A 24,967-nucleotide genomic window follows, 5' to 3' on the forward strand; every position below is an offset into this window, starting at 1 on the left:
GATGTGGTGTAGAACATAGCAAGGTGGGTTTAGAAGAGACTGGGCAGTTCTTTGTTGTTGCTAAATAAATGTTTTAATTCTGAATGTATGTGTGTGGTTTGGTTTCATGCTCCTCCCTCACCCTTTTGATGATAGTGGGGTAAGGGATTGTTGGGCTGGAGGACATGGTTCTCACAAATCCTGAACAAGTGTTCCTTGCTTGACTGTCAGGAATGAAAGGGGAGCCAATATATTAGCTCTGGGGGAAGGTGGAGGGGAAACACTCCTCCCCTGAGGGCAGGCAGAGAAGACTGGAGATTGTTTGCAGAACAGACTCTGAGGAGGAGCCATCAATCTGATCTGTAAGTACACAGGCATGCAGAAACAGTAACCTTGAGCAGTATATTTCAAAAGAGAATATATAGGGAAGGGCTGTGACTCAGTGGTGGAGCATCTGCCTTGCATGCAGAAGGTCAATCCCCAATGGCATCTTCAGGTAAGAGCTAGGAACTTCTCTGCCTGAAACCTTGGAGAGTTGCTGCCAATCAGTGAAGACAATAATGAGCCAGATGGACCAATGGTCTGACTTGGTATAGGGCAGCTTCCTATGAAAGATTACTCTAGTCCAGTGAGTCCGTTGAATAGGAATCCCATTATATCTCTCACCGCCCAGCATGTCTGCTCAGTCACACAGAATATAACCGAGGCCTAGTTCTCACTGAGGTTTCCAACTTGGTGCTGGGCTGCACTACTTCAGACTGCTGCAGGTGGAGGCCTCTATCACTGAATGCTCCTCCATACTCCCACCCCCAGAATAAATTCCCTGCATGTAGAAAATTAGCATGTTAGGGAGAAGGATTGTTGTTGCTAGTTTCCTGCGTGCAGGGAATTTATTTTTGTATGGAGTAGACACTTCCACCACAATGCACGAAGGAATATAGAAGGGCACGGGAACCCGTGGCCTTCCAGATGTTGCTGGACTACAACTCCCATCAACCCTGGCCATAATATACAATGAGAGGGCAGAAAGGGGGAGTGTTTTGACATCCAATGGGGCCTACTACTGAGCTTTTAAAAAGTGAAATATGCCTTGCTGCTCCAACAGTCGCACCGTTAGTTTTTAAAATCCCACCCTTCCTCCAAGAACCTCAGTATGACACACGTAGTCACCCCTCTCCCTTTTATCCTCACAACAACCGTATGAAGTTGTTAACCTTCCACAGAGTTGAAAGTGATGGTTTTCTCCTCCCTAGGTGTATCCCAGGGGTCACCAAGCCAGGGCCTTGAAGGCCTTCTTTGGTACCCCAATGAGGAACTATAATTCCTAGATTCCCAGCTTTTTTTCTCTTTTTATAAAAAACTAGTTTTAGCATTTTGAGAACCTGAGATATGATGTAAAACATACATACATACATGCTTTTCCTGGTAGTGGGGAAGGCTCCCTGTTGTTAGAAAAGGCTTCAGTGTGTGTGTGTAAAATCAATAATATGTGATCTTTACAATCAGGACCAAAGGGACATGGCTACCTTCATATAGTAAGCCTGAGGTAGTCTAGCGCATGGGAAGCAGCAGCAACGACCATTATCTAATTTTGTGTTAGGTCACATGCCCCTATGACAGCCATTGACACCCCTGGCCGCCATCTCGGGTGATGGTAAGCATATGTGCACTATACACGGATGCAGCAGCACCATGGTTGCTGCAGGGAATTTCATGGCTAGCCCATGCTGGCAGCAGGGGGGTGTTGTCTGGTAAGGTGATTGCTACTCTGTGATCCACGCCAGCATCGGATCACAGGGTGCATGCTCTACGACCCAAAGCTAGTGTGGAGTGGGAGGTACACCTTTCCTGCCCCAGTAGCGGGTGCTCCTCACAGTGCCAGGGGCTCTCAGCCAGTGCCCAACCTGTCTGCCCGCTGGCACCAGACCTGATGACTGGCTGAATGCCATCCAGTGAACTTCATGCACCAAAAACTGCACTAGGTATTGTGGTCCCTTCTGGCTGACATCAGCCAAGCAGTGGCGTACCGTGGGGGAGGGGGCACCCCGGGTGCAGCCAATAAGGGGGTACAAGATGGAGTAGGGTTACCAGGTGTCTGATTTTCGGCTGGAGTTTCTGGTTTTGGGGGTCCCCTTCAGGTCTACGGCTAACTTACCTTAATCTCCGGACTCTCCGCTTCAATTAAAAAACAAATTACAATTCTAGGTGGTCTGGTTCCAGAGATATACACCAAAACATCAGCTGCCGCCCCCCCATGACTGTTTAATCTGTTTAATGGATCTGCATAGCAGCGGTTAGCTCCAGAGCTTGGAAAAGTTTTTTTTAAAAACTACAACTCCCATCAGCCCCAGCCAGCATGGCCACTGGATTAGGCTGATGGGAGTTGTAGTTAAAAAAAAACGTTTCCAAGCTCTGGCTCTAACCCCGCCCTTTCAGGATTGTAGCCAATAAGTGAAGCCAGGATTGTGGTTTGTTGACCCAGGCAGCGCTTAGACTTCATTGCAACGTCAGAAAATGGTGGCTTTGAGATTTTCAGTTTGAGTAAGTAAGAATATGGCTTAAAGTTTTTCTTCTCTTGTGTACAAGAGTCAGACCCTGGGCTGTTGGAGAGGGCAGTGCTTTGAAAACCTTGGCAATATGAAAGTATTTAATCCAATACTTGCTTTTCTGGGAGTAAAGCAATGCTAATCCCATGTACCTGGAGTAAACCCCATTGAATTCATTAGGACTTACTTTTGAGTAGACATGGTTAGGATTGTGCTGTAAATTAATGGGACTTTTGAGTAAACATAACAAAGAATTGTGTTTGTGTTGTAAATCTTTCTCTCCCTCTCCAATCCTATTTTAAAGCAATTAGGCAGGGTTTACCTAGGTATCACATTTTTTATTATGTAGGAAACTAATACTGATTTTTAAAAAAATGTTCTGCAATGACCAACTGGTTTGACAATAAACTATTATATGGGGTGTATTTTTACAAGTGTGTGTGTGCATGGAGTCGTTCCAACAACCCTGCGAGGTAGGGTTGGTGATTGGAAACCAAGGCAGCTCACAATAAGAAATAAATCCCTTTAAAAACCAATAACCATAAAACAAGTACAAACAGTTGCAAAACAGCTTAAAGTGGCATGATTCTGAATTTTGGGTTGGGTGAATGAAGTTTATTTATTTCTTTTTATTTATTATTTGATTTATATCCTGCCCTTCCTCTCAGTAGCAGCCCAGGGCGGCAAACAAAAGCACTAAAAAACACTTTAAAAATAATAAAAGCAGACTTTAAAATATATTAAAACAAAACTTCTTTAAAAACATTTTTAAAAGCTGTGACTCCAAAATTTATTTATTTTATTTACAACAGTTATATACTGGTTTATTGTAAAAAAAAAATCTCAAAGCGGTTTACAGAAAGAATTAAAACAATAAAATTATTGGCAAAAAGTTAAAGACATATTGAAAAACATTCAAATTAATAAAACCAACAATGAGTTAAAAACAGATTTAAAAACACAATAGCTTCTACATGCCTGAAGAGGCTTGCCTAAACAAAAATGATTTTAGCAGCTGCTGAAAAGAGGCATCTGCCTAATGTCAGCAGGCAAGGAGTTCCAAAGCGTAGGTGCTGCCACTTCATTGTTGTTGTTATGTGCCTTCAAGTCAATTTTGGCTTATGGCGACCCTATGAATCAGTGACCTCCAATAGCATCTGTCACGAACCGCCCTGCTCAGATCTTGTAAGTTCAGGTCTGTGGCTTCCTTTATGAAATCAATCCATCTCTTGTTTGGTCTTCCTCTTTTTCTACTCCATTCTGTTTTTCTGTATTGTCTTTTCTAGTGAATCATGTCTTCTCATTATGTGTCCAAAGTATGATATGTGTCCAAAGTCAGAGGAAGGCAATAGTAAACCACCTCTGAATACCTCTTACCATGAAAACCCTATGAACAGAGTATCCAAAATGCTGCCACTTTACAGGACTGATTTCTTACAAGAACAGAACAAGTACTATGTGGCACCCATAACATGGAAAGCACAGCTTGAACTTGGCCTGGTAGCAAATCAGCAACCAATGCAGATTTCAGAGCAGAGGTATTATGTGCTGATAGGATCTCACTCATGTCAGCAATCGTGCCCCAGCATTCTGCATTAACTGAGTGGCTGCCAAGATTTTTTTAGTATTGGTTTTTGGTTATGAATCCTGACTGGTTGTGGGATGCTAAGTTGTCTGCCTTACTCATAGGAATCTTGTTGTGGTTGGTATGGTATTGCATTTAGGAAAGCATCACTGTCTTTTGTTTTTCATTTTCTGTTTGCATTTCATTTACCTTTAACCTCACTCCCTTACATCTATAGAAGCAACAGCAGTGGTTGCATGGGCTCAGCTCAACCCCCTAAAACCCATTGATGATGCACCTTGTTGGTTGCATGGCAGTTTGTTCCTTGCCCAATAGTGGTAAAAGAGAATTCACATATTTGAAAGTGTGGCTGCAGTTGTTGTTCCCAAGCTGCTGCCTGTGTTTTCTCTCTGTCAATTATTACTCACTGGAATTGGGTTGGCTGTCAAAGTGAGTTTATAGCAGCCCACAGGGTAGACAGAAAGGGTAGAGAATCTTCTTACTCTTACTCATTTCTCAGACCTCTTTCTGAAGTGAAGGGTCAAATCTGTAAAGAAGTTTGGAGCAGCCACATTAAAAGGGCATTCAAGGCAGGGGGTTGCCAACCCTGCTTGAATATGGATGTCTTTGCAGAGGATCCCTAGTCAAGCTTTACCAACAGCACAATCCAAACTATCTACTCAGAACTACGTCCTGTTGAGTTCTATGGGGCTTAGTCCCTTAGTACGTGTGTTTAGAATTGCAGCCTTCAGAGGCATCCATCGTTACTCCTGAATGCTCCCATCTAACATCTCCACAACACTAGGCTCCTTTCTTTCTACAGTCACCTTCTGGTGACTGGCCTGGCCTGAAGGCACTTAAACCCTTCTTGCCGAAAGCAAGTAGGCTAGATTAAATATTCCCTACCCAGGCTCCATCTTTTAGCTAAAATGTCTAGCTTAATTTCCAATCAGATATTTTTTTTAATTGTATGCTCCAAGCAACTGTGATTGATGCTTAATGTATCATGCTTAATGACATCACTGGGACCCTCCCTGTGACATCACTTGGGCCCACCCCCATGATGTCACTTGGGCCTGCCCCTAAAATCTCAGTTTTGGGGATGCTTCTGACCTGGCAACCCTAAGATGGAGTGTTCATTATGAACCTGGACGTGCAGCTATGGAGGCTGAGCCGGGTGGCGGTGGCTTGTGCCAAGCCGTGTGCATCATGACAGGCACCTTGTGGGGCTTGGGCTGGAGCCTGGTGGTGCGCGTGCAGGGCCTGCCTGCCAACCTGGCCTCGGACAAGGGGCTGCAGAGTGCTTTCGCTCTTCATGGTTTGCCAATCTCTCCCCCCCCCCCTGCAAGTTCCCGTGGCCTGTTGTAAGTAACCCTCCACGGGCTGCCTTTTGCTTCCCCCGCTCCCTGGAAGTTTTAGATTGGAAGCTCCTGGGGGCAGGGACCTCTCTTCTTGTACCTTGTAAAGCACTAGGCACAGTGATGCCATCATATAAGAAAATAAAGTACCCCCCGCGCGAGCATGGTTTAAGCAGGATGGGAGCTTGTTAAATAAATTCCAAGACAGTTTTGAGGTTGGCAGCAGAAATCACATTGAGGTTGTTACTATGGGAATGCCAGTAGAGAGGAGTCAAATGTTCCCACTTTTAAACATGTCTGTTTGTAGTTCATGGGGGGGGGGTTCCCAAACCTTTCTCCCCAAGGACCACTTCAAAATTGCAGAGGGTGGTGGGAGGGGACTATTAAGATGTTAAAAAATCAGTGATCCGCTCCAGGTGTCAAATACGCTAGCTATGCCACTGCAGCCAAGCCCCCCTCTCTGTTGAACTTCAGGCACTTGGTGAAGACTTTTTTCTCATGTCAACAGTCGGTAAGTAAGCTTTTCTAATTATATGGTTAATTTTAACTTATCCTTTGTATCTTTTGTGTATCTTCGGTGTACACCCAGTAGAAAGTACAGCGTTAAGCATTAAATACATTGTTGAAATAAAATAAACAAGGATTTGAAACAGCTTCCCAGGTTGTAGTCTGACACGCTAACTGCTACACCTCATTGGCTCTCTACCAGGCATCTCAGTGGCAACATATAGAGATGCATTAGCTTTTGCCATATTACCATGGGAATATACTGCGGCTGTAATCCAATGCCCATTTATCTGGAATTAAGCCCACTAATCTCAGTGGGACTTATTTCTGGGTAGACATGTCTAGGATTGTGCTGCAAGTTTCTGAAAAGGTCATAGACATAGAGTGGTTTCTTCCAAATGGCCATTGGAGCAAAAGCACAGCCACAACAGGAATGAACTATGTTTTTGAATGACCCCAGAAAATGTGTTAAACCACAGCTGGTTGCTTGCTTGTGGTCTTTAGAGCCTACTCCTGCGGAAGAGCAACTAAAGAAGAATTGCAGTCAGGATGTGTGTGACCTTGAAGAGTTGCATCAGACAAACAGAAATCCAGTCAGTGAAGTGGCTACGTACACACCATACATTGAAAGCACATTTCCTCCACCTCCAAAGAATCCTGGGAACTGTAGTTTGTTAAAGGTGCTGGTAATTATAGCACTGTGAGGGATAAACTACCGTTCCCTGGATCCGTGCAGGGCATTGGATGTCCTTTAAATGGTCTGTACACAGCCAAGGTTTCCCTAGCACAAAAACACCTAGCATTAATGGGAAACGAGACCTGTTGAATTTATTTCTGTGATGCAGGTCTTTCATTTTTATCTCAGCCTTCCTCAAAACAGCTCAGGGTGGCATGAGTGGCTCTCTGCTCTTTTTATCTTCACAACAATCCTGTGAGATAGCCTAGGCTGAGAGATAATGGTTGGCCCAGTGTCATCCCATCAGCTTCACAGCTGTGCAAGGATACTAATGGGGGTCTCTCACCAGTTCTAGTCTGACACTAGCCACTACACCACACTGGAAAGGGCTGTAGCTCAGTGGCAGAGCATCTGCTCCACATGCAGAAGATTTCAATCCCTGGCATCTCTATGTACAGCTGAGAGAGAGACATAAGAGCCTGCAGGATCAGGCCAGCGGTCCATCTAGTCCAGCATCCTGTCCCAATGGGAAGCCCACAAGCAGGACCTAATGCAAAGAGCACTCTCCCCTCCTGCAGTTTCCAGCAACTGGTATTTGGAAGCAACTACGTAGGAAGAGCACAGCCTTCAAGGCTAATAGACAATGATAACCCTTATCCTCCATGATAAATATCTGCCTGAAAGCCTGGGGGGCTGCTGGCAGTCAGTGTAAAGAATAGAGTTACATGGATCTGACTTGCTGTAAGGAAGCTAAATCACATCACAAGAGGCCTCCCAGATTTTTTTTAAATTAAGGAGACTATTTATGTTATATGTCTCTCCATCCTTCCCGCTCCAGAAGGCTGTCAGCTTTCCTAAAAGAGATTGAATGGGTTAAATGCAGCGAGAACTCCTGCCTAGAGCGGTCCAGAAATGTGAGAAAGGAAGAATGCTATTCGCTTCCCTGTCCCGCCCACTTCTGTCTTCGTGTTTGTTTGGGGAACCTCTTTCCCCAAAAGACTTCTTTTAGCGTTTTCCAGCTTGGGGTCATAACTGTGGACTGCGGGTGGCCAGGGGAGTTCTCCCCTCCTCCAGTGGAAAGCCAGCAGGAAGAGGGTGAGTTAAAGGAGAAGTGAAAAGCTTGATGGAGTGGAAAGGAAGAGAAGCTGGAGAAATGGGAAGACCAGATGCAAAGGGAGGGGTTTTTTTGCCCCTCTAAACAGTTGCGTCAAAGAGAGGATTTCAGCAGCTGCTCGGCAGTCCAAGCTGTGCTGGTCAGAACTCTCCTCATTTGCTCATTTTTAAAAAAACGCACATACCCTATTCTCTGGGTTTGGTTATCCTAGGTAGCTTCCTGAGGGAAAGGGCCTTGTTCAGTGGTTAGAGCAACTGATTTGCATGCAGAAGGTCCCAGGTTCAATCCCTGGCATATGCAGGTAGGGCTGGGAAAAACCCCTGTCTGAAATCCTGGAGAGCCGGTGCCAATCAGTGTAGACCATGGGCCACTTGAAAATTGCTGAGAGTCCTGGTGGACCACTTAATTTTGTGCCTGTAGTAGCAAAATTCCATAGAATTCAAATTGAAATACAATATAGGAAATAAAAGAAGCAGTAAAATACAATTACAAATCAATATGAGTATTCAGTTTGATGGATGTGCTATCTGTCATCCTCAACCACAGATCCACAGGCGCACACCACAGGTGACCTGAATGAAGCTTGTAGACCACTGGTGGTCCATAGACCACACTTTGGGAACCTCTGGTGTAGACAATGCTGAGCTGGGTGGACCAACTCGGTATAAGGCTGCTTCCTATGTCTACCTCCATCCCACCCTGCAAATCCCTCCACCTAAGAGCAATGTTGGGACTGGTAGGACAGAAGGCAGGAAACCCAACAGTAGCTGGAGCCAGAGCCAATAACAGTCAGAGCCATCCCTGGATTGGTTGGGTCCCAATTGGAGGTCAGCCATTATCAAAGGTGCTTTGGACTTTGAAGAAGCACAAGTACAGGGTGAAAGGGACAAACGAGCTAAGTGGAAGGTGTATCAAGCAAATCCTCATTGTGACTATCTTCCATCTGGAAACCTATGTCCTCACTGTGGGAGGCTGTGTGGATCCAGAATTGGCCTCTACAGTCACTTATGGACCTACGGTTAAAGACCTTATCTTGGAAGACAATCTTACTCAGCCATGAGTGATCGCCAATGAATGAATGGTTGTAACCTGAGGGCAGTCAGGTTGGGGGGGCAGTGCCCTGTTCACCCTAATGAACCAGCCCAATCTGCCTAAGAGGGTGTCTGTGTAGTGATCCCAACAGAGTCCCCCTTAGAAACATAGGAAGCTGCCTTATATTGAGTCAGACCTTTGGGCCATTTAACTCATTGTAGTATCATCTACAATGACTGACAGCAGCTCTCCAGGGTTTCAGGCAGAGAAACATGCCCAGCCGTACCTGGAGCTGGCATTGGGGATTGAACCTGGTACCTTCGGTGTGCAAAGGAGATGCTCTACCGTTGAGCTACAGCTTCCCACTTGCCCCATTCCAACCAGATCAGGAGCGAACATTCAATTCTGGGTATTCTCCAATGTATTAGCAGAGGACTTTAGGCTTTAATTGGTTTAAAAAGGGAGGTCAGGCAAATTCACAGAGGTTAGGGATCACCTTGAAGGGACATAACAACAGCAACTGGTGAACAAAGCTAGATAAAACTTCCATGTTCAGAGGCAGTGTACCATTATTGGGGACAAATAATGGGAGAGGGCTGTTGCTCTCATGCCCTTTGCGTGGGCTTCCTGAATGCATCTGGTTGGCCACTGTGGGAAACAGGATATTGAACTGCACAGACGTGGTCTGATCCAGCAGGGCTGTTCTTTTCTTTCACAGGAGAGCCTTGGATCAGAAAGCAAGATTGCTGGGAATACAAAATCTAATTTCATCGTGCAGTAAACTGCCATTGAATCTCATTGTCTTCGGAGACTTTATAACCCTAGGCCCAATTCAAGTGAAAGTTAGTTTGTGACTTAAATCCCATTGACTGCAATGGGATTTAAATTAATGATTAATTTAACCTTTAAAGGGTTGGCATTGGTTATCACATACGTCAGATGAGATAAACTTGTTTCTTGACTGTGCTACTTCTTATTGCAGGTGAATTTTCACATTTAACACTTCTCCATATAAAAGATAATCCCCTGCATGTGGAAAACTAGTGTGTCTATCACAGTGGGGAGGAGAGCCTGGCTGGGAGTCCAGAGTCTGTGAGTTCAAATCCCCGCTCGTGTCTCCTGGGTGTCAAGGGCCAGTTAAAGGTCACCCCCACAGTGAGTGGCTCAGGGGTTAGGTGCCCTGCCACCTGTGCAGCCGTGGGCAAGCTGCATAGTCCCAAGGGGCCCAGTTACCCCCCAGCTGGCAGTTGCAGCCAAGGAAGGGGCCGGCTTGTGCAGCTGTGGCAAGCTGAGCAGGCCCTAGCCAGCTGGGGAGGACTAGCCTCAGAGGAAGGCAATGGTAAACCCCCTCTGAATACTGCTTACCATGAAAGCCCCTATTCATAGGGTAGCCATAAGTCAGGATCAGCTTGAAGGCAGTCCATGTCAAGGAAAACTGTAGGCTGGGACCTTTTCCCTTACAGACTAATTTTCTATGTGCAGGGTATGCTTGTTTTACACACACACATACACACACACAGAGAGAGAGAGAGAGATGTGAACTCCCTTCTGCAGTAGGAAATTCAAGAAATAGGTCCTGCTCTGCTGTGTATGAGAGTGAAGCTTTAGTCACTTTAGCGGCTTCGAGCTTCTGTGTTCTCTGGTTTCCATGGCAACTAAAGCCTGCCTCTCTCCCACTGAGTACATTACACTAGAAGCAGGTCTGTGTGTGTGTTGGGTGAAGTTATCATAATGTATATTTTAATCCAATGTCCTATTTCATATTTAGCTTCTGTTTTTTAAGAATTAAAAATGAGAGATGTTAATTTTTAGTCTTTTTTGAATATAGTAAATCTGTTTAAGTAGGGGTTTTCCCTTGACAGTCAGAATTGAGCAGATTACGTTTTGGGAAGATAATTTTAATCATTTTTTAAAATCTAATCTAGTGCATTATTTATTTATTTTATTTATGAAAATGGAAATGGACTGCCTTCAAGTTGATCCTAACTTATGGCGACCCTATGAATAGGGATTTCATGGTCAGCAGTATTCAGAGGGGGTTTACCATTGCCTCTGTATGATCTCAGTGATAGAGTTGAGACATAAGCATGCAGGCAGTCCTTAAGGTATCGTGGACCCAAGTTGTTCAGGGTTTATTATTAATATTGTTATTATAAATCCATTACTTTCACATATATCTGTCATGTTCTATATCATTTTAAACATTTTGGGGGGGGTTTCATGATATGGCAACAGTTGTTCAAAAAGTCATTTTATGCCTCAGTCAAACCACTATGAAGGTTTCTCATCCTTGGTCTAACACGTGTGACAACTGTGTGTGACTAGCATAACACGGTGTTGGCTGTCATAATTCCCTCCATGTAAATTTAATAGCCATACACTGTTGGTTTCAGGTAAAAAGATGACAATTTAATTATATATTTAGTTAATTAGAACATTTTTAGGGGTTGGTTAATTGTCAGTAACTTAAGCCTGGGTGGGGTTTAGAAGAGTGTAGAATCAGAGGCATTTCTGTGCCAAACCAAAAAGCCCTTTCCTGAAGCACTTAGAAGCAACCTAGATAGCTTTAAAAGATTAGACAAATTCATGGAGGATAAGGCTATCAGCGGATACTAGCCCATGGTTCTGTCTCCATTGTTGGAAACAGTATGCCTTTGAACACCACGAGCTAGGAATCACAAGTGGGGAGAATGTTGTTGCACTCATGGCCTGCTTGTGGGCTTCCCATAGATGTCTTGTTGGCCACTGGGAGAACAGGATAGTGGACTAAATGGGCTTCTGGCCTGACCCAGCAGCAGCGCTCTTCTTAGGTTCTTACGTTCTACCAACTTTTCCTCAGCTGTAGCTCAATGGTAGTGCATCAGCTTTGCATGCTGAAGATCCCAGGTTCAATCCCCGGCATCTCCCAGCAGGGTTGAGAGAAAGAAAACCTTGTCTAAAACCCTGGCAAGCTATAGCCAGTCAGTGTAGACATTACTGAACTGGATGGATCAATGGTCTGACTGAGAATAAGGTAGCTTCCTGTGTTCCTAAGAAGGCAGGCTCCGTCCTGAAGCTTCTCTTCCTTTCTGACTCTCCTTAGCTAGGCCGAGGAGGCAGGCCCATCAAGGAGCTGAATGCAATTTGTACCACAGCCCTTGCCGCACAGAACAGTCTCAGAGGCCTTGGGGGGGGGGAAAGGTGGAAGCCAGCCTCTAGAACACAATCACCTGACTTTTCATGTTTTTTCAAATCAACCCCCCCCCCCAAATCACTGAAGAGAGGGCATCAAGTTTTCTGCACCATGAGCAAGAGCGCTGCTGAGAGGAAGAGAGAGAGCAGGGCCAGGCAAAGCAAGGAGCAAAAACTCGCCGAGCGAGAAAAGGCAAGGAGAGGAATGAAGATGATGAGGGAAGGCCGGAAGCTGAACAATGCTTACCAAAAGAAGCACCGGGAAGAATCGAGGAAGAGGATGCGGGCCATGAGGCAGCGGAGAAAAGATGCGGAGGAAGAGACGCTGAAGAAGATGGGATCTGCTCAGGGGTTGCCATTAACATCGCGTCGAATGTTTGGTAAAAGCCATGGAAACACATTTCATTAGCTTTCCTGGGCGGAGTTTAATGCCACCTCTAGCTATTTATTACTTTGTTGATGGCTGGGGATTATTTTTAAATTACGTTTTTCCCCCCTTCAGATAATAAATGGGTTGTATCCGCTGCTAGTTTTCGACCCATCGAAGTTAATGGACATGACTAACTTAGGTTCATTCATTTCAGTGGGTCTACTCTGAGTAGGACTAGCATTGCATTTAATTTCTGTGTTACTATGCACTGCTTTATGAAAAAGTCTTCTCAAAGGGATGAAAAACTTCTACACTGAGCCAGACCATTGGCCTGTTTAACTCACTACTGTCTACAGTGTAGACTCTACACTGACTGGCAGATGCTCTCCAGGATGTCATACAGGGGACATTCCCAGCCCTACCTGGACATGCTGGCAATTGAACCTGGGACCTTCTGCATGCAAAGCTGATGCGCTACCATTGAACTGTTGTCTGCTTCTCAACCACCTGCACTTTTGGCCTGTGTTTTTTGGTGGTAGAGCTCTGCCTCATTTGTGGAGTTTGGCAAGGGGACCTCTCTGCCTTATCCTAACCTTCTGCAGAAGCACAGATGAGGGAGTTAGGATTACTGTATAAATTATTTGCTATAATTTCTTTCATCCTTGGACATCCAGTGTCCATAATAATCTATGTCTAGAGGGAGATAATTTTACTCTGTTTTTAATTTATTACATCTATTTCACATTTAGCTATTAGTCATAGTTATCGTTCATGGCCATTGTTTAAGTATGAGAGCAGCTTTATTTTAATTTATTTACAATGTTTATGGTTCACTCTTTCAGTGTTCAGATTGGTGCACAATATTGAAAAGCACCAGTCACAGGCAATCGTAAATCAAAATGGAATCTCCAAGTTAGATCAAATCATAAAACAAAACATAACCCATACATTGCTGAATGACAAAAATCTGTTTTATATATAGCTTGCACTTCTTTCTTCATGCTTATCCGCATAATGATTTATCTGTTCTGCTTGTCAAGTCTATTTGATAGTGATCTCGGTTGGTCTTTGAACTGGCTATTTAACACAGCTGATTTGACAGTGCTGTTTGTTAATTGCCCCAAGTCCTGCAGATGTGTGGAAGTCTGATCAATCCTTGGTCAGATCCACACCATGCATTTAAAGCACATAACTTCCTTCAAAGAATCTGGGGAACTATAGTTTGTTAAGGGTGATGGGAATTATAGCTGTGTGAGGGGGAAACTATGGTTCCCAAGATTCTTTAGGGGATGTCACGTGCACTGAGTGTGCTTTAAATGTACGGTGTGGATCTGCCGCCTGCAGATAGTATAAGGCAGCAGCAAGAGATGGCCAGGTAGGGTTGAGATGCCAGTCAGTTGCTAGTTTATTTATTTAGGTTCCACCAAAAAGATCCCAGGGCAGGCAAACAATAACACAGGAAAACAACACAACCAAAATTAAAACAAAAAGAAAACTTTAAAAACATTATGAACATCTAAAAAACAAAAATCCAAACAGCAAATAATTTGAAGTTTTGCCAAAAACAGTGTCTTTCGGCCATTAAATAATAATGAGGGAGACAGTCACAGTTCAACAGGGAGGGAATTCCACAATCCAAGAGCCACCACTGAGAAGGCCTTGTCACACCAACTAGGAAGCAGCAGTTACTGAAAGCACAGGTGCTTTCTGTGGCTGCCAACTGTTTCTGTTTTTGCAAAAAATAAATATCACCCCTTTCAGCTCAACCTTGTTTGTGACATTTCAGGCTTTCTCAGTGGCAGCACTTGTTCTCTGGTGCTCCCTCCTCCGTAATACGGTTACCAGATTCAGATGAGAAGTCAGGAGGCCCAGGTTAAGATCTCCGTCGAGCTCATTGGGTAACACTGAACCAATCACCACCTCTCAGCCTAATCTACCTCACAAGGTTGTTGTGAGGTTAAAGTGGGGAGAAGGAACAGAACCCTCTCTCATTATACTAGACCTTGTGGCCATCCAGTGAAGCCGAATGTTAAAAGACTGAGGACAGATAGAAGAAAGTACTACTCCACGCAGCGCGTAAACTATGGAATTTGTTCCCACAAGAGACAGTGATAACCATCAACTTGGATGGTAAAAGGGGGTTAGACAAATTGATGGAGGATAAGGCTATCAGTGACTACTAGCCACCATGACTATGTTCTCCTTCCATTGCCAGAGGCACTATGCTACTGAATACCAGTTATTGGGAACCACAGGTGAGGGAGAACACTGATGTGCTCAGGTCTGCTTGTGTGCTTCCCATTGAGACACCTTGTTCGCCGTGAGAACAGGATGCTGGACTAGATGAGCCTTTGGCCTGATCCAGCAGGGCTTTGCTAATGTTCAACCACGTATATACTGTATGGAGCTCCTTGGAAGAAAGGTGGAATGTAAAATGCAATAAATAAATAAATCTCTAGATGCAGCCAGCAACAAAGCAGCTTGTTCCCTTTGTGACCACCTGCTTCCCCTGTGGTAATAGTGGGAGTCCTGATCAATTACAGCAGGTTGCGGAGGGGATAGATGATGGGGAGGGGACAGACAGAAGCAGCTGTGGCAGCCTTACCCATGGTTAAGTGGGGATTTGAACCCAGGCCTCATTAGCCACCGTCTAAGCTGAATTTCATGTGGCCCTCAGCCTAATTTTGTGTGGCTGGCAAGGAAGGATGAGGATGAAGAGAAACTCACATGGCAGGAAAAGGGAAAGAGGGTGCCCCACCCACTGTTTGGAGAACCTTCAGAACAGGGTGCAGGGGGAGGAGAGAGGAAATGTTTGCGCTGATGGAATGATCTCCTTAGCACTACATTGAATACAGCCCACTGTTCTGATTTGACTCCTTCCCACTGATCAAAGTCATCTTTTGTTTACAGGGCAACTGATACAACCAGGAGTAAAAATGGAGGACCAAGACCAAGAAGAGTCTGAAACAGGGGAGATGTCAGAGGCGGGAGAAAGAGGCCTCCATGTTGTCCAGGTTGAGCTCCTGACTGGGGTGTCTCCATTCCCAATAAAACAGGAACCAGAGGAAAGGCATTGGGAAGCCCAGTGGCAGGATTTCCTGCAGCTGGGACAACCCCCCCACTCAGGATGGAAAAATCCATGCCTGCCTGAGCCAGTGTCAGGAGAGGGTCCTATGGATTTTATCACCCCGGCTGTGAATGGAGTAGCAGATGCCAGTCAGCGGCCTCAAAGTGAGATTGTGAAGCAGGCCCTCCCAGACCTTTCTCGAGGACCCTTTGAGCTCTATGAACGCAGCCAGGATTCTCCTGCGAAAGTGAAAGAAGAGATTCCAGACCTCTATGGCTTGGAGGTGCGCTGCCACCACTTCAGGCACTTTTGCTATCAGGAGGCCAAAGGACCCTGGGAATCGTGGAGGCAGCTGCAGGAGCTTTGCTGCCAGTGGCTGAGGCCGGAGAAACACACCAAAGAGCAGATCCTGGAGCTGGTGATCCTGGAGCAGTTCCTGGCCATCCTGCCCCTAGAGATGCAGATCTGGGTTCGAGGACATGGCCCAGAGACTTGCGCCCAGGCGGTGGTTCTGGCAGAGGATTTCCTGCTAAGGTTGCAAATACCTGAGGGGCAGAAGCCACAGGTGAGACCATTTATTCCTGTATGATCTTTCACAGGGTCCAGAGACTATCTTTGTAGGGAGGCTGCGGAGGATGCTTCCAGACACCTACCACTTCATTTTTTCAGTGGCACACACCTGAAGCAGAGGAGCACCCGAGAAAGGTCTGTAGTCCCAGAGGCACCTGCGCTCAGGTGGATGCTAAAGGGCAATGCCTAAGGGAGCTGACCCTTTGGAGTGGTGCTCAGGCAATGCCACTATAATTGGATAATAATGTTTTAGACCTGAGAGGATACTTGGTGGGTTTCTGTTGACAAATTAGAAGGTGGTAGGGGATGGTGCGATGAGGGTGGGATAGGTTACACTGGAGCTATGCTTTGTAGTATTATTAATTTCAGGGGTGGGAGAACCTGTGACCATCCAGATATTGTTGAGACTACAACTCCCATTATCCCTGGCCATTGGCCATGCCGGCAGGAGCTGACGGGAGTTGTAGTTCAGCAACATCCAGAGGGCTACATGTGTTCCCCGTCCTTTCATGTATTTATCCTGATGTTCCTTCAGGAAGCTCAAAGAGGCATATATAGTTCTCCCTTCCCAACCTTGTGAGGTAAGTTAGAGAGAGACTGGCCCAAGGTCACCCAGCGAGCTTTGTGGCTAAATGGAGATTTGAACTTGGGGCCTGGTGTAACATTCTACCCACAAGAGTGGGCGCTACAACCAGGAAGGGGGTAGTTCTGCCAGATGTGAGTGGGTGCGGGTGACAGAGGATAGGAGAAGTCACTTTCCTTAACACAAAGGGCTAAATTGGAAATGGCTCCACCTTGGGGGACAATAATGTATGGGATCTGATGAAATAAAAAGAGAGACTGGGAAGTAGCTCCATAGCCAGAACATTTGGGGTCAGGGGGCAAAAGGGTACATATGTGTGTGTGGGGAGGAGAGAGAGAATCAAAGCAGAATAGCCGGAACCTAAGTGCACAGCCACTTCATAAGAACAAATATATTTAACTGTACTGGATGTTAATAGTAACTAAATTTTATAAAATTGAAAACGGACACTGATAAGTGCTTGTCAGTTGTTCCATTAAATGAAGCTAAATGTTGGAAGATTTAGGACAGGCAAAAGAAAAGACTTCTTCGCGCAGCGTGTAGTTGAATTATGGAATTCGCTCCCACAAGATGCAGCGACGGGCACCAACTTTAAAAAAGGATTAGGCAAGTTCATGGAGGATAAGGCTGTCAGTGGCTACTAGCCATGATAGCTATGTCCTGCCTCCCCTGTTGGAGGCAGTATACCTCTGAGTATCAGTGACTGGGAATCACGGGTGAGCAGAGCAGCACTGTTGAACTTGGCTCCTGCTTTCAGGCTTCCCATAGGAATCTGGTTGGCTGCTGTGAGGTAGTGGACTAGGTGTGCCTTTTGTTTGGTCTGATCCAGTGGGCTCTTGGGTTCTTATGCCAGTGTTTTGGAAGCCAGGAGCAGGCTTACTTCTGTGAGCAGTTAGGCAGGATATGGCTTGCATGCATTTCTATCTAGCTTACTTGTTCCTCTTATTGTTTACACACATACACACACATATTGAAAATTCAAGGAAAGAGTCTGGAATATGCCGTTGGGGGGATGAAATCTGCACAATGAGGATAATAATGGTGACCTACTTTGCAGAGTTGTCAAAATCATTTCACGAAAGTACAGTACATGAAGTGTTTTGGATGCTCAGCATGCTCTATAAATCCTTTTCCCTCCCCCCAGGTTCCACTGGTGATTGAGGAGGCAGTTGCTAGTTCACCGAAGGCAGAACAGGAGCCATTAGAGAAGGCACAACTTTATACAGAGGGACTGTGGATAGACAACAGGAGGGCCAGCATGTTGGGTAAAGATCTATTCCTCAGTGTGGCATAGTGGTTAGTGTGTTGGACTAGGACTGGGAGGCCAGGGTTCAAATCCCCACTCAGCCGTCAAGCTCACTGGGTGACCAAAGAGGAGCTTGGCTACTGCATTAGGTCAAAGGCCTATCATAGTCCAGCATCATGGTCTTACAGTGGCCAACCAGATGCTCCAATGGAAAGCCCGCAAGCAGGATCTGAGCTCAACTCTCCCATTTGTGATTCCCAGCGACTGGTATTCACAGTTATACTGCCTCTTGACAATGGAGATCCCCTTGGGCCTGTCTTTGTCTCTTAGCCTAACCTACCTCGCAGGGTTGTTCTGAGGATAAAATTGGAGAGTAGTATGTATGGCACCTGGAACTCCTTGGAGGGAAAGGTGCAAGATAAATATCATAAATATATAAATAATAAATATAGTACTATATTTCCACAAATTTCTTCAGGATGGACCAAGCATAGGTGGTTGCTTTCTCCCCCTATCTATCTGCTGTCTAAAGTTCAAGGACTGTTCTGATGGTACAGTTCTTTGCATCTCTGGCCTCTCTGTATTTTTGAAGGAAATGGAGTATCTTATAAATAAAACGAGTCATCGTTGCCATCATCATCATCTCTGGAAGGCCTATGTGGAATTATTTATTATTGCATTTTTAAAAATCCCACCTTTCTCTGAGGAGTTCAGGGCAGTATATATGGCTTCCTTTGCTCGTTGTATCTTCGCAACAACCCTGGGAGGTAGGTTAGGCTCGAGAGTGAGCGATTATCCCAAAGCCATCCAGTGAGTTTCATGGCTAAGTAGGGATTTGAACTCTGATATCTCTGCTCTGAATCCAACAATCTAACCACTGCACCGTTCTGAATTTCAGACCATCTCTGGCCTGAAACCTTTGCATGTTCTTGCCTTCTACAAAAGTTGGCCTTTGTGCAAATCTACATGATTCGGCAGCAGGTCTGCTCACTTGCCAAGTCAAATGGCGCCTGCCAGGGCTGTCAGATGACACCAAATTATTTAGTGTGGTGGTGAAGAGGCAGAAGCAGCTCCGAAAGGATCTATCCAAACTGGAGGAATGGATATGCCGTGTACCATGGGAAGGGCCATAGCTACAGTGGTTAGAGCATCTGCTTTGCACGCAGGGGGTCCCTGGCATCTTCGGATAGGGCTGGGAGAGACCCCTGTCTGAAACCCTGGAGAGTTGCTGCCAGTCAGAGTAGAGAGTACTGAGCTAGATGGGCCAGTGGTCTGACTCAGTATAAGGCAGCTTCATATTCTCCTAATGTTAGCAAATGTAAAGTGATATGCACGAATGCTTGCAAGAGGGAATGCTCCTTCATTCCCTTCACAGTTCCTTGCATATAGAAAGCTGGCATGTCAAGAGAGATGGCTTGGCTAGAGCACTTATCCCTGACATGCTAGTTTTCTGTGTGCAGGATTTTCCCTCAATAGAGGAGCATTCCATCATGTGAACCGCCACCCTCAGGCTGCAGCAGCCCAAACACCATCTTAGTGAAAACTAGGCGTTTTAAGATGTTGCCAATGATTTTTTGTCAAGGATAGGCAACATGGTGCCCTCCAGATCTTCTTGCACTCCAGCTCCCATCATACCTGACTCCTGGTCATGCCAGCTATGGTCAGTGGGACATCTGGAGGGCACCACATTGGCTACCCCTGATTTTGTGTTGTTATTGTCAGGGAGCTAGCGAGAATAAATTATTGGACGCTTGCTTTTTTTCTTCTCAGCTCCTGGGTGGCCAGAAGCAAAAATGAAGAAGCAGGAGCAAGGACGACCCAAATCAGGAGAAAGCTTAGCAGCGGAAGAAGGAGACCTCCAAGTTGTCCAGGTGGGGCCTGCGGGGGAATTTCCGGCAGGGGCGGCAGCATTACAGCAAATTAACCTGGAGGCAGATGAGGGCCTGTGTCGGCGCTGGGAAGCCCAGTTGCAGGAGTTCCTCAAGACAATGCAGTCCCCTCCCTCGGGATGGAGGCACCCACGGCTGCATTTGCCTGCATCGGGAGAGACTGCAGAGGAGGAGGGAACGAGCGATGCCAGCCAGTGGCCCAAAGGGCTGTGGCCCCTCCAAAGCCAGACAGACCTTAGTGGAGAAGCCCAGCAGGCTCCCAGTAACACAGACTCCCCTGAGAAAGTGGAGGAGGTGCTTCTGGACGAGGACACCGTTGGCATGGAGATGCGGTGCCAGCATTTTCGGCATTTCCACTACCGGCAGGCCAGAAGGCCCCGGGACGTCTGCAAGAGGCTCTGGGAGCTTTGCCACCAGTGGCTGAAGCCGGAGAGACGATCCAAGGAGCAGATCTTGGATCTGCTGATCCTGGAGCAGTTCCTGATTGTCCTCCCTGCGGAAATGGACATCTGGGTCAGGGATCGTAAGCCAGAGAGTTGTGCCCAGGCGGTGGCCCTGGCAGAGGTCTTCCTCCTGCGGTCACAAGAGCCAAAGAGACAGGAGCAAAAGGTAGGCATGCCAGCCTTTGAAGGCATCCCAGTCTTCTCCAGGAAGGGCTGCAGCTCAGTGGTAAAGGGATGAAAAAAATGCAATGGACTGCCTTCAAGTCGATTCCGACTTATGACGGCCCTTTGAATAGGGTTTTCATGGTAAGCAGTATTCAGAGGGGGTTTACCATTGCCTTCCTCTGAGGCTGAGAGGCAGTGACTGGCCCAAGGCCACCCAGTGAGCTTCATGGCTGTGTGGGGATTCGAACCCTCGTCTCCCAGGTCATAGTCCAACACCTTAACCGCTACACCACACCTGAAAAAAGTGAATTACTACTTTGATTTTAGATTTGATTGGTATTGTATCCATTCTAAATGCCCAGTTTGACTGGTAATGTGTTAAGGAAGATAGGAAGCTTCTTTGTACTGAGTCAGGCGATTGACCCATCTAGCTCAGTGTTGTCTTCTACACTGACTGGCAGGGGCCCTCCAGGGTTTCAGGCAGGGACTGTCTCCCAGCCCTACCTGGAGATGCCAGAGATTGAGCCTGGGGCCTTCTGCATGCCAAACAGATGCTCTGCCACTGACCCACTGCTGCTCCTTTTTCATTCATTAAGCTGTTAACTAATTTTATGAAAAAAATGTGTTTTTAAAAATGGGAGCTATTCCATGGAAAAATATAGCAGCAGAAAATTTAGTTATTTCTTTTAGACATTTGTAATCACCTGAAAGCCCATGTCACATCATTGGCCACGGTTTCTACCATCCTGATTTGCACTGGGACTGCCCTTTCATTTTTCCTTTGGGCCAGAGAAGGTCCGTGTCTCTTGTCGTCAGTACATTCACTGAACAAAATATGCCTGTTTGAATTGCAGGTGGTGGAATCTCCAGAGGATGAGCTGAATTCTCTGAAGTCTGAGCAAGTCCCTTCAGATTACCTGAAGATGATGCAGCAGCTCCCCCTGGAGGCCAATGACAAGGATGTGGACATCAGTTTGTTAAGTAAGAATTCTTGTATCTGAATGTTTCAGCGTTTCCAGGATACTTAAAGTGTGGCTTTAAGGGTTGGGGTTATAAACCAGAACTATCACTGGAAGCTAAAATGATGAAACTGAGGTTATCATACTTTGGACACACAATGAGAAGACATGATTCACTAGAAAAGACAATAATGCTGGGAAAAACAGGAGTAGAAAAAGAGGAAGGCCAAACAAGAGATGTGTTGATCCCATAAAGGAAGCCACAGACCTGAACTTACAAGATCTGAACAGGGTGGTTCATGATATATGCTGTTGGAGGTCGCTGATTCATAGGGTCACCATAAGTCGAAATCGACTTGAAGGCACATAACAACAAAAAGGCTTGTGTTAGGGAAGTGGGGAGCTAATCCTTACCCTTCTGCAGCAGAGCTCTGATGCAGATCACTTGCCCCTGGAGCTATTAGCCACAGAGATGGGGAAAATTCTGGGCTTAAAATTTTAAGCCTGCACATTTTTCTCTCTGCGGTTAACGGTAGCTCCCAGAGGGTGACCTGACTGGGGTGAGAGCACAGAGGAACACTATCAGGCCTCCCTTCCCACCATACCATGGCTTCCCTGTCCACCATAGTTGCTTTTACAAAAAGAAAATTACATTGGGCGATCAAGCATAACATGCAATTCAACTCTAAGGTTGTGAGGTTCGGGCAGTAAGCCAGAAGTCCCTGGACTCTTCACTTTGAAGGTTCTCTGTCTTCTTTTTTTTAAAGAAATGATTATCCTGTTCTGCTGAGGCTTGGAAGCCAAAAGGAAAGTGGCAACAAATACTGTACTACAAGCCTCTTCTGTATAAAGGCAAGATAAATCAGGACCCTGGACAGCTCCCAGTGGGTTCCCCCCCCCCCCGTAACTGAGTGTAGAAAGATGTCATCTCAGCAAAGACGTCAAGCAGGGGTTGCCAAGCTGTGGTCTGCAGACCACCAGTGGTCCACAAGCTTCATTCAGGTGGTCAGCGGCATGTCTGTAAAAATACAGTTAAAAAATCTACAGCATCTAGCACAGTGCATTGCAATTGCTAGAACAGGCAGAAGAATCATTAAGTGGTCCACTAAGACCCTGAAGAATTTTCAAGTGGTCCCTGGGGGAAAAGGTTTGGGAGCCACTGGCTTAGAGTCATCTGAAACCTTTAAAAGGCTGGCAGGGCCCTCCAGGTGTGGTTGGACTACAGCTGCCATCAACCCCTGGCCATTAGCCATGCAAGCTGGGCCTGATGGGATTTGGAGTCCAATATCATCTGGAGGGCCGCATGCTCCCCATCCCTGGCATAAGGGCCAGGAAAGACTTTAATGGATAGACGTGGTAGTGTGGATCACAAGTGGCTAGGTAAAAGGAAGGTCATTGGAACGGCCTGGACTGGAAGCCCTGCAAGTGGATTGTACTTTAAATCATTTGGATGTGCAATATGTTCCTGCTCTATATGGGAAGTGAATTCTCTTTTGTGAAATGAACGAACAATAATCTGACCTGGGAGAAAGCAGCTTCTGTTGTTCCTAAGAATTTAGCATCACAAAATGCTTTTAGTACATTTTAGGATGTTTTTAGTACAACTAACATAGCCATGTTGGTCCCGCAGAACATGCCTGCCAGATGCACTTTCTTGCACTTTAAGCCCAATATTATTTCTGGGGAACGCAGTATGTAAATAAGCAGATTATATCTAGGCTTTTCAAAGGCAAAAAACCTGTTTTGTTAACCTCCATGCACCTTGAAGTGAGCATAAGATTGTTGTGGATACAGCCATGAATGCAATGTCCTCACATTTACCTCCCTTTCCAGTATATATGTGGCAGTTGTACTGTCAGGACTGTAGTTAAGCAATTGTAGACTCTGCACTTGCAGGCCCTCCCGCTTTAGATGGCCACGTGTTCCTGCATTTGCTTCAAAACGTAGTAAGTCAGCTTTGTGGTGTTTGCCTCCCCTGGCCTCCTGCTTGTTCTGCTGAGTGGGACCCTGGACCTCTGCCCCAAAGTTCTGCCCTGATGGCACTGCTACTTACTGTGTTCCCTGTTTAGGCACCGGACTAGGTTTCAAACTCTCCTTAATCGTGGGTTTCCTTGAAATGATTCAGGGTTCACAACAGACCAGTTTATTTGAATGAAAACAAAGAAGGGAAGGGCTGTAAGCTCAGTTGGAGAGCATCTGCTTTGCATGCATAAGGTCCCAGGTTCAATCCTTGGCATCTCCAGAGATGGGAGAGATTCCCTGCCTGAAATCCTAAACAGCTGCTGCCAGCCAGTGTAAACTGTGCAAACCGTCTGCCACAAGTGTGATTAGAACTAGTCATCTTCTAAATCTATTCTCTGCTCTCCCTCTTCCCACTTACCTTAACATTCGATATTCCAAGCAGTTTCTTTCCCCCTCCCCTCTAAGCCCCAAACGTGGCTCATTGCATCTATATTCTATACCTGCTATAATTTTAGCCTCTTTGCAGATCAGTACATACAGATGAACGTATGCTTCAATGTGGAAACGCGGGAACTGCGGAAGAGGCTTCTGGCCAGGCAGCGCCAGAGACGCCACAGAGCGCGGCAGAGTCCGGAGCAGCGGCTGCAGCGGAGGCGCATTGAAGCCGAAAGGAACGCACAGCGCAGAGCTACCGAGACCCCCGAACAAACGGCGATTCGCCGTCAAAAGGATGCCCAGAGAAAGCTGCAAAAAAGGAAGTGTTCCCTGGGTGCCCAATCTCTGGCTGCACTTCGAGTAGACTCTAGCGACTCCTTGATGGGGGCAGAACATTCCATGCTCACACCCAGCATACTCGCCATCGGAGAAGGTGGTGAAGTGACTGAAAACAGCTTCAGTTCACTTGGCCTTTCCACCTTTTAACATTGCACCGAATACATGGATGAACGGGGCTAGATGAATCCCAGGCACTGGGTCGCCGGGGGACGCAGAAATGTGAAATATTTTTCTGGCCCTGTTGAAGAATGTATACACTCAGCCATAAGAAAAAGTTAACATTTGGTTGAGTTGGAATGTGAGTTTTAGCATCTTCCGTCATGTTTTAACTGTTTTTAAATTATATATATATATATATTTATATATTGTTTATACATATATATTGAATTCACACCAGAGCAGATATGATGGGCTAGAAAAATATGTGCAAAATAATTTTTTTTTAAATTTATTACTTTGAAATCTTATACATACAGTGTTTTCTGCTGAGCAAACAACCACACTGGACCTGTGTGACTTACTGGCATAAACTACAAGGTTTAGCATAAGAAAAACCTCACAATAGCCAACCAGATGCTTCAATGGGAAGCTCATAAACAGGACCTGAGTGTGGCAGCAACTCTTTCCCCACTAGGGATTCTCAGCAACTGGTATTCAGAGGCATACGGCCTCCTGCAGTGGAGGGAGAGCATAGCCATCATGGCTAGTAGCTATTGATAGCCTTTGTCAATTTTATTGATAATGGCTATCAACAAAGCATTTGATTTTTAATGTGTAATTTTATTTATTACACTCACATCCCATTTTTTCTCCAAGGAGCTTAAGGGGGTGTTGGTGGTCACCCCCCCCAAAAAAAAATGTTTCCTGTGAGGTGGTTAGGCTAGGCTGAGAGTTGACTGGCTCAAGATCACCAACAGAGTTTTATGGCTGAGTGGGGATTTGAACTGGATCTCCCCAGTCCTACTCCCGACACTGATCACATGATCTCCTCT

At 45.8% G+C, this 24,967-nt stretch overlaps 2 protein-coding genes across 3 annotated transcripts in view; both read left to right on the forward strand.

The window, feature by feature from the left end:
* Nucleotides 1-24,967, forward strand: part of LOC133381162 (zinc finger protein 91-like) — a 141,888-nt gene that overhangs the window by 33,251 nt on the left and 83,670 nt on the right. The window lies entirely within an intron of this gene.
* LOC133381154 (uncharacterized) lies at nt 7,402-24,422 on the forward strand. 2 transcript variants are annotated; one of them, XM_061619783.1, is made up of 7 exons: nt 7,645-7,725; nt 12,036-12,327; nt 15,228-15,949; nt 17,682-17,802; nt 19,554-20,281; nt 21,135-21,261; nt 23,728-24,422. In XM_061619783.1, exons 2-7 carry the CDS (start codon nt 12,060-12,062, stop codon nt 24,120-24,122), a joined length of 2,361 nt encoding a protein of 786 aa, XP_061475767.1. In that variant the 5' UTR covers nt 7,645-7,725; nt 12,036-12,059; the 3' UTR covers nt 24,123-24,422. The 2 variants fall into 2 exon arrangements, with proteins under 2 accessions (XP_061475766.1, XP_061475767.1); XM_061619782.1 differs by lacking the exon at nt 12,036-12,327 and having other exon boundaries at nt 7,402-7,725.

The sequence above is a fragment of the Rhineura floridana genome, chromosome 3, assembly GCF_030035675.1.
Source record: "Rhineura floridana isolate rRhiFlo1 chromosome 3, rRhiFlo1.hap2, whole genome shotgun sequence".
NCBI classification, from domain to species: domain Eukaryota; kingdom Metazoa; phylum Chordata; class Lepidosauria; order Squamata; family Rhineuridae; genus Rhineura; species Rhineura floridana.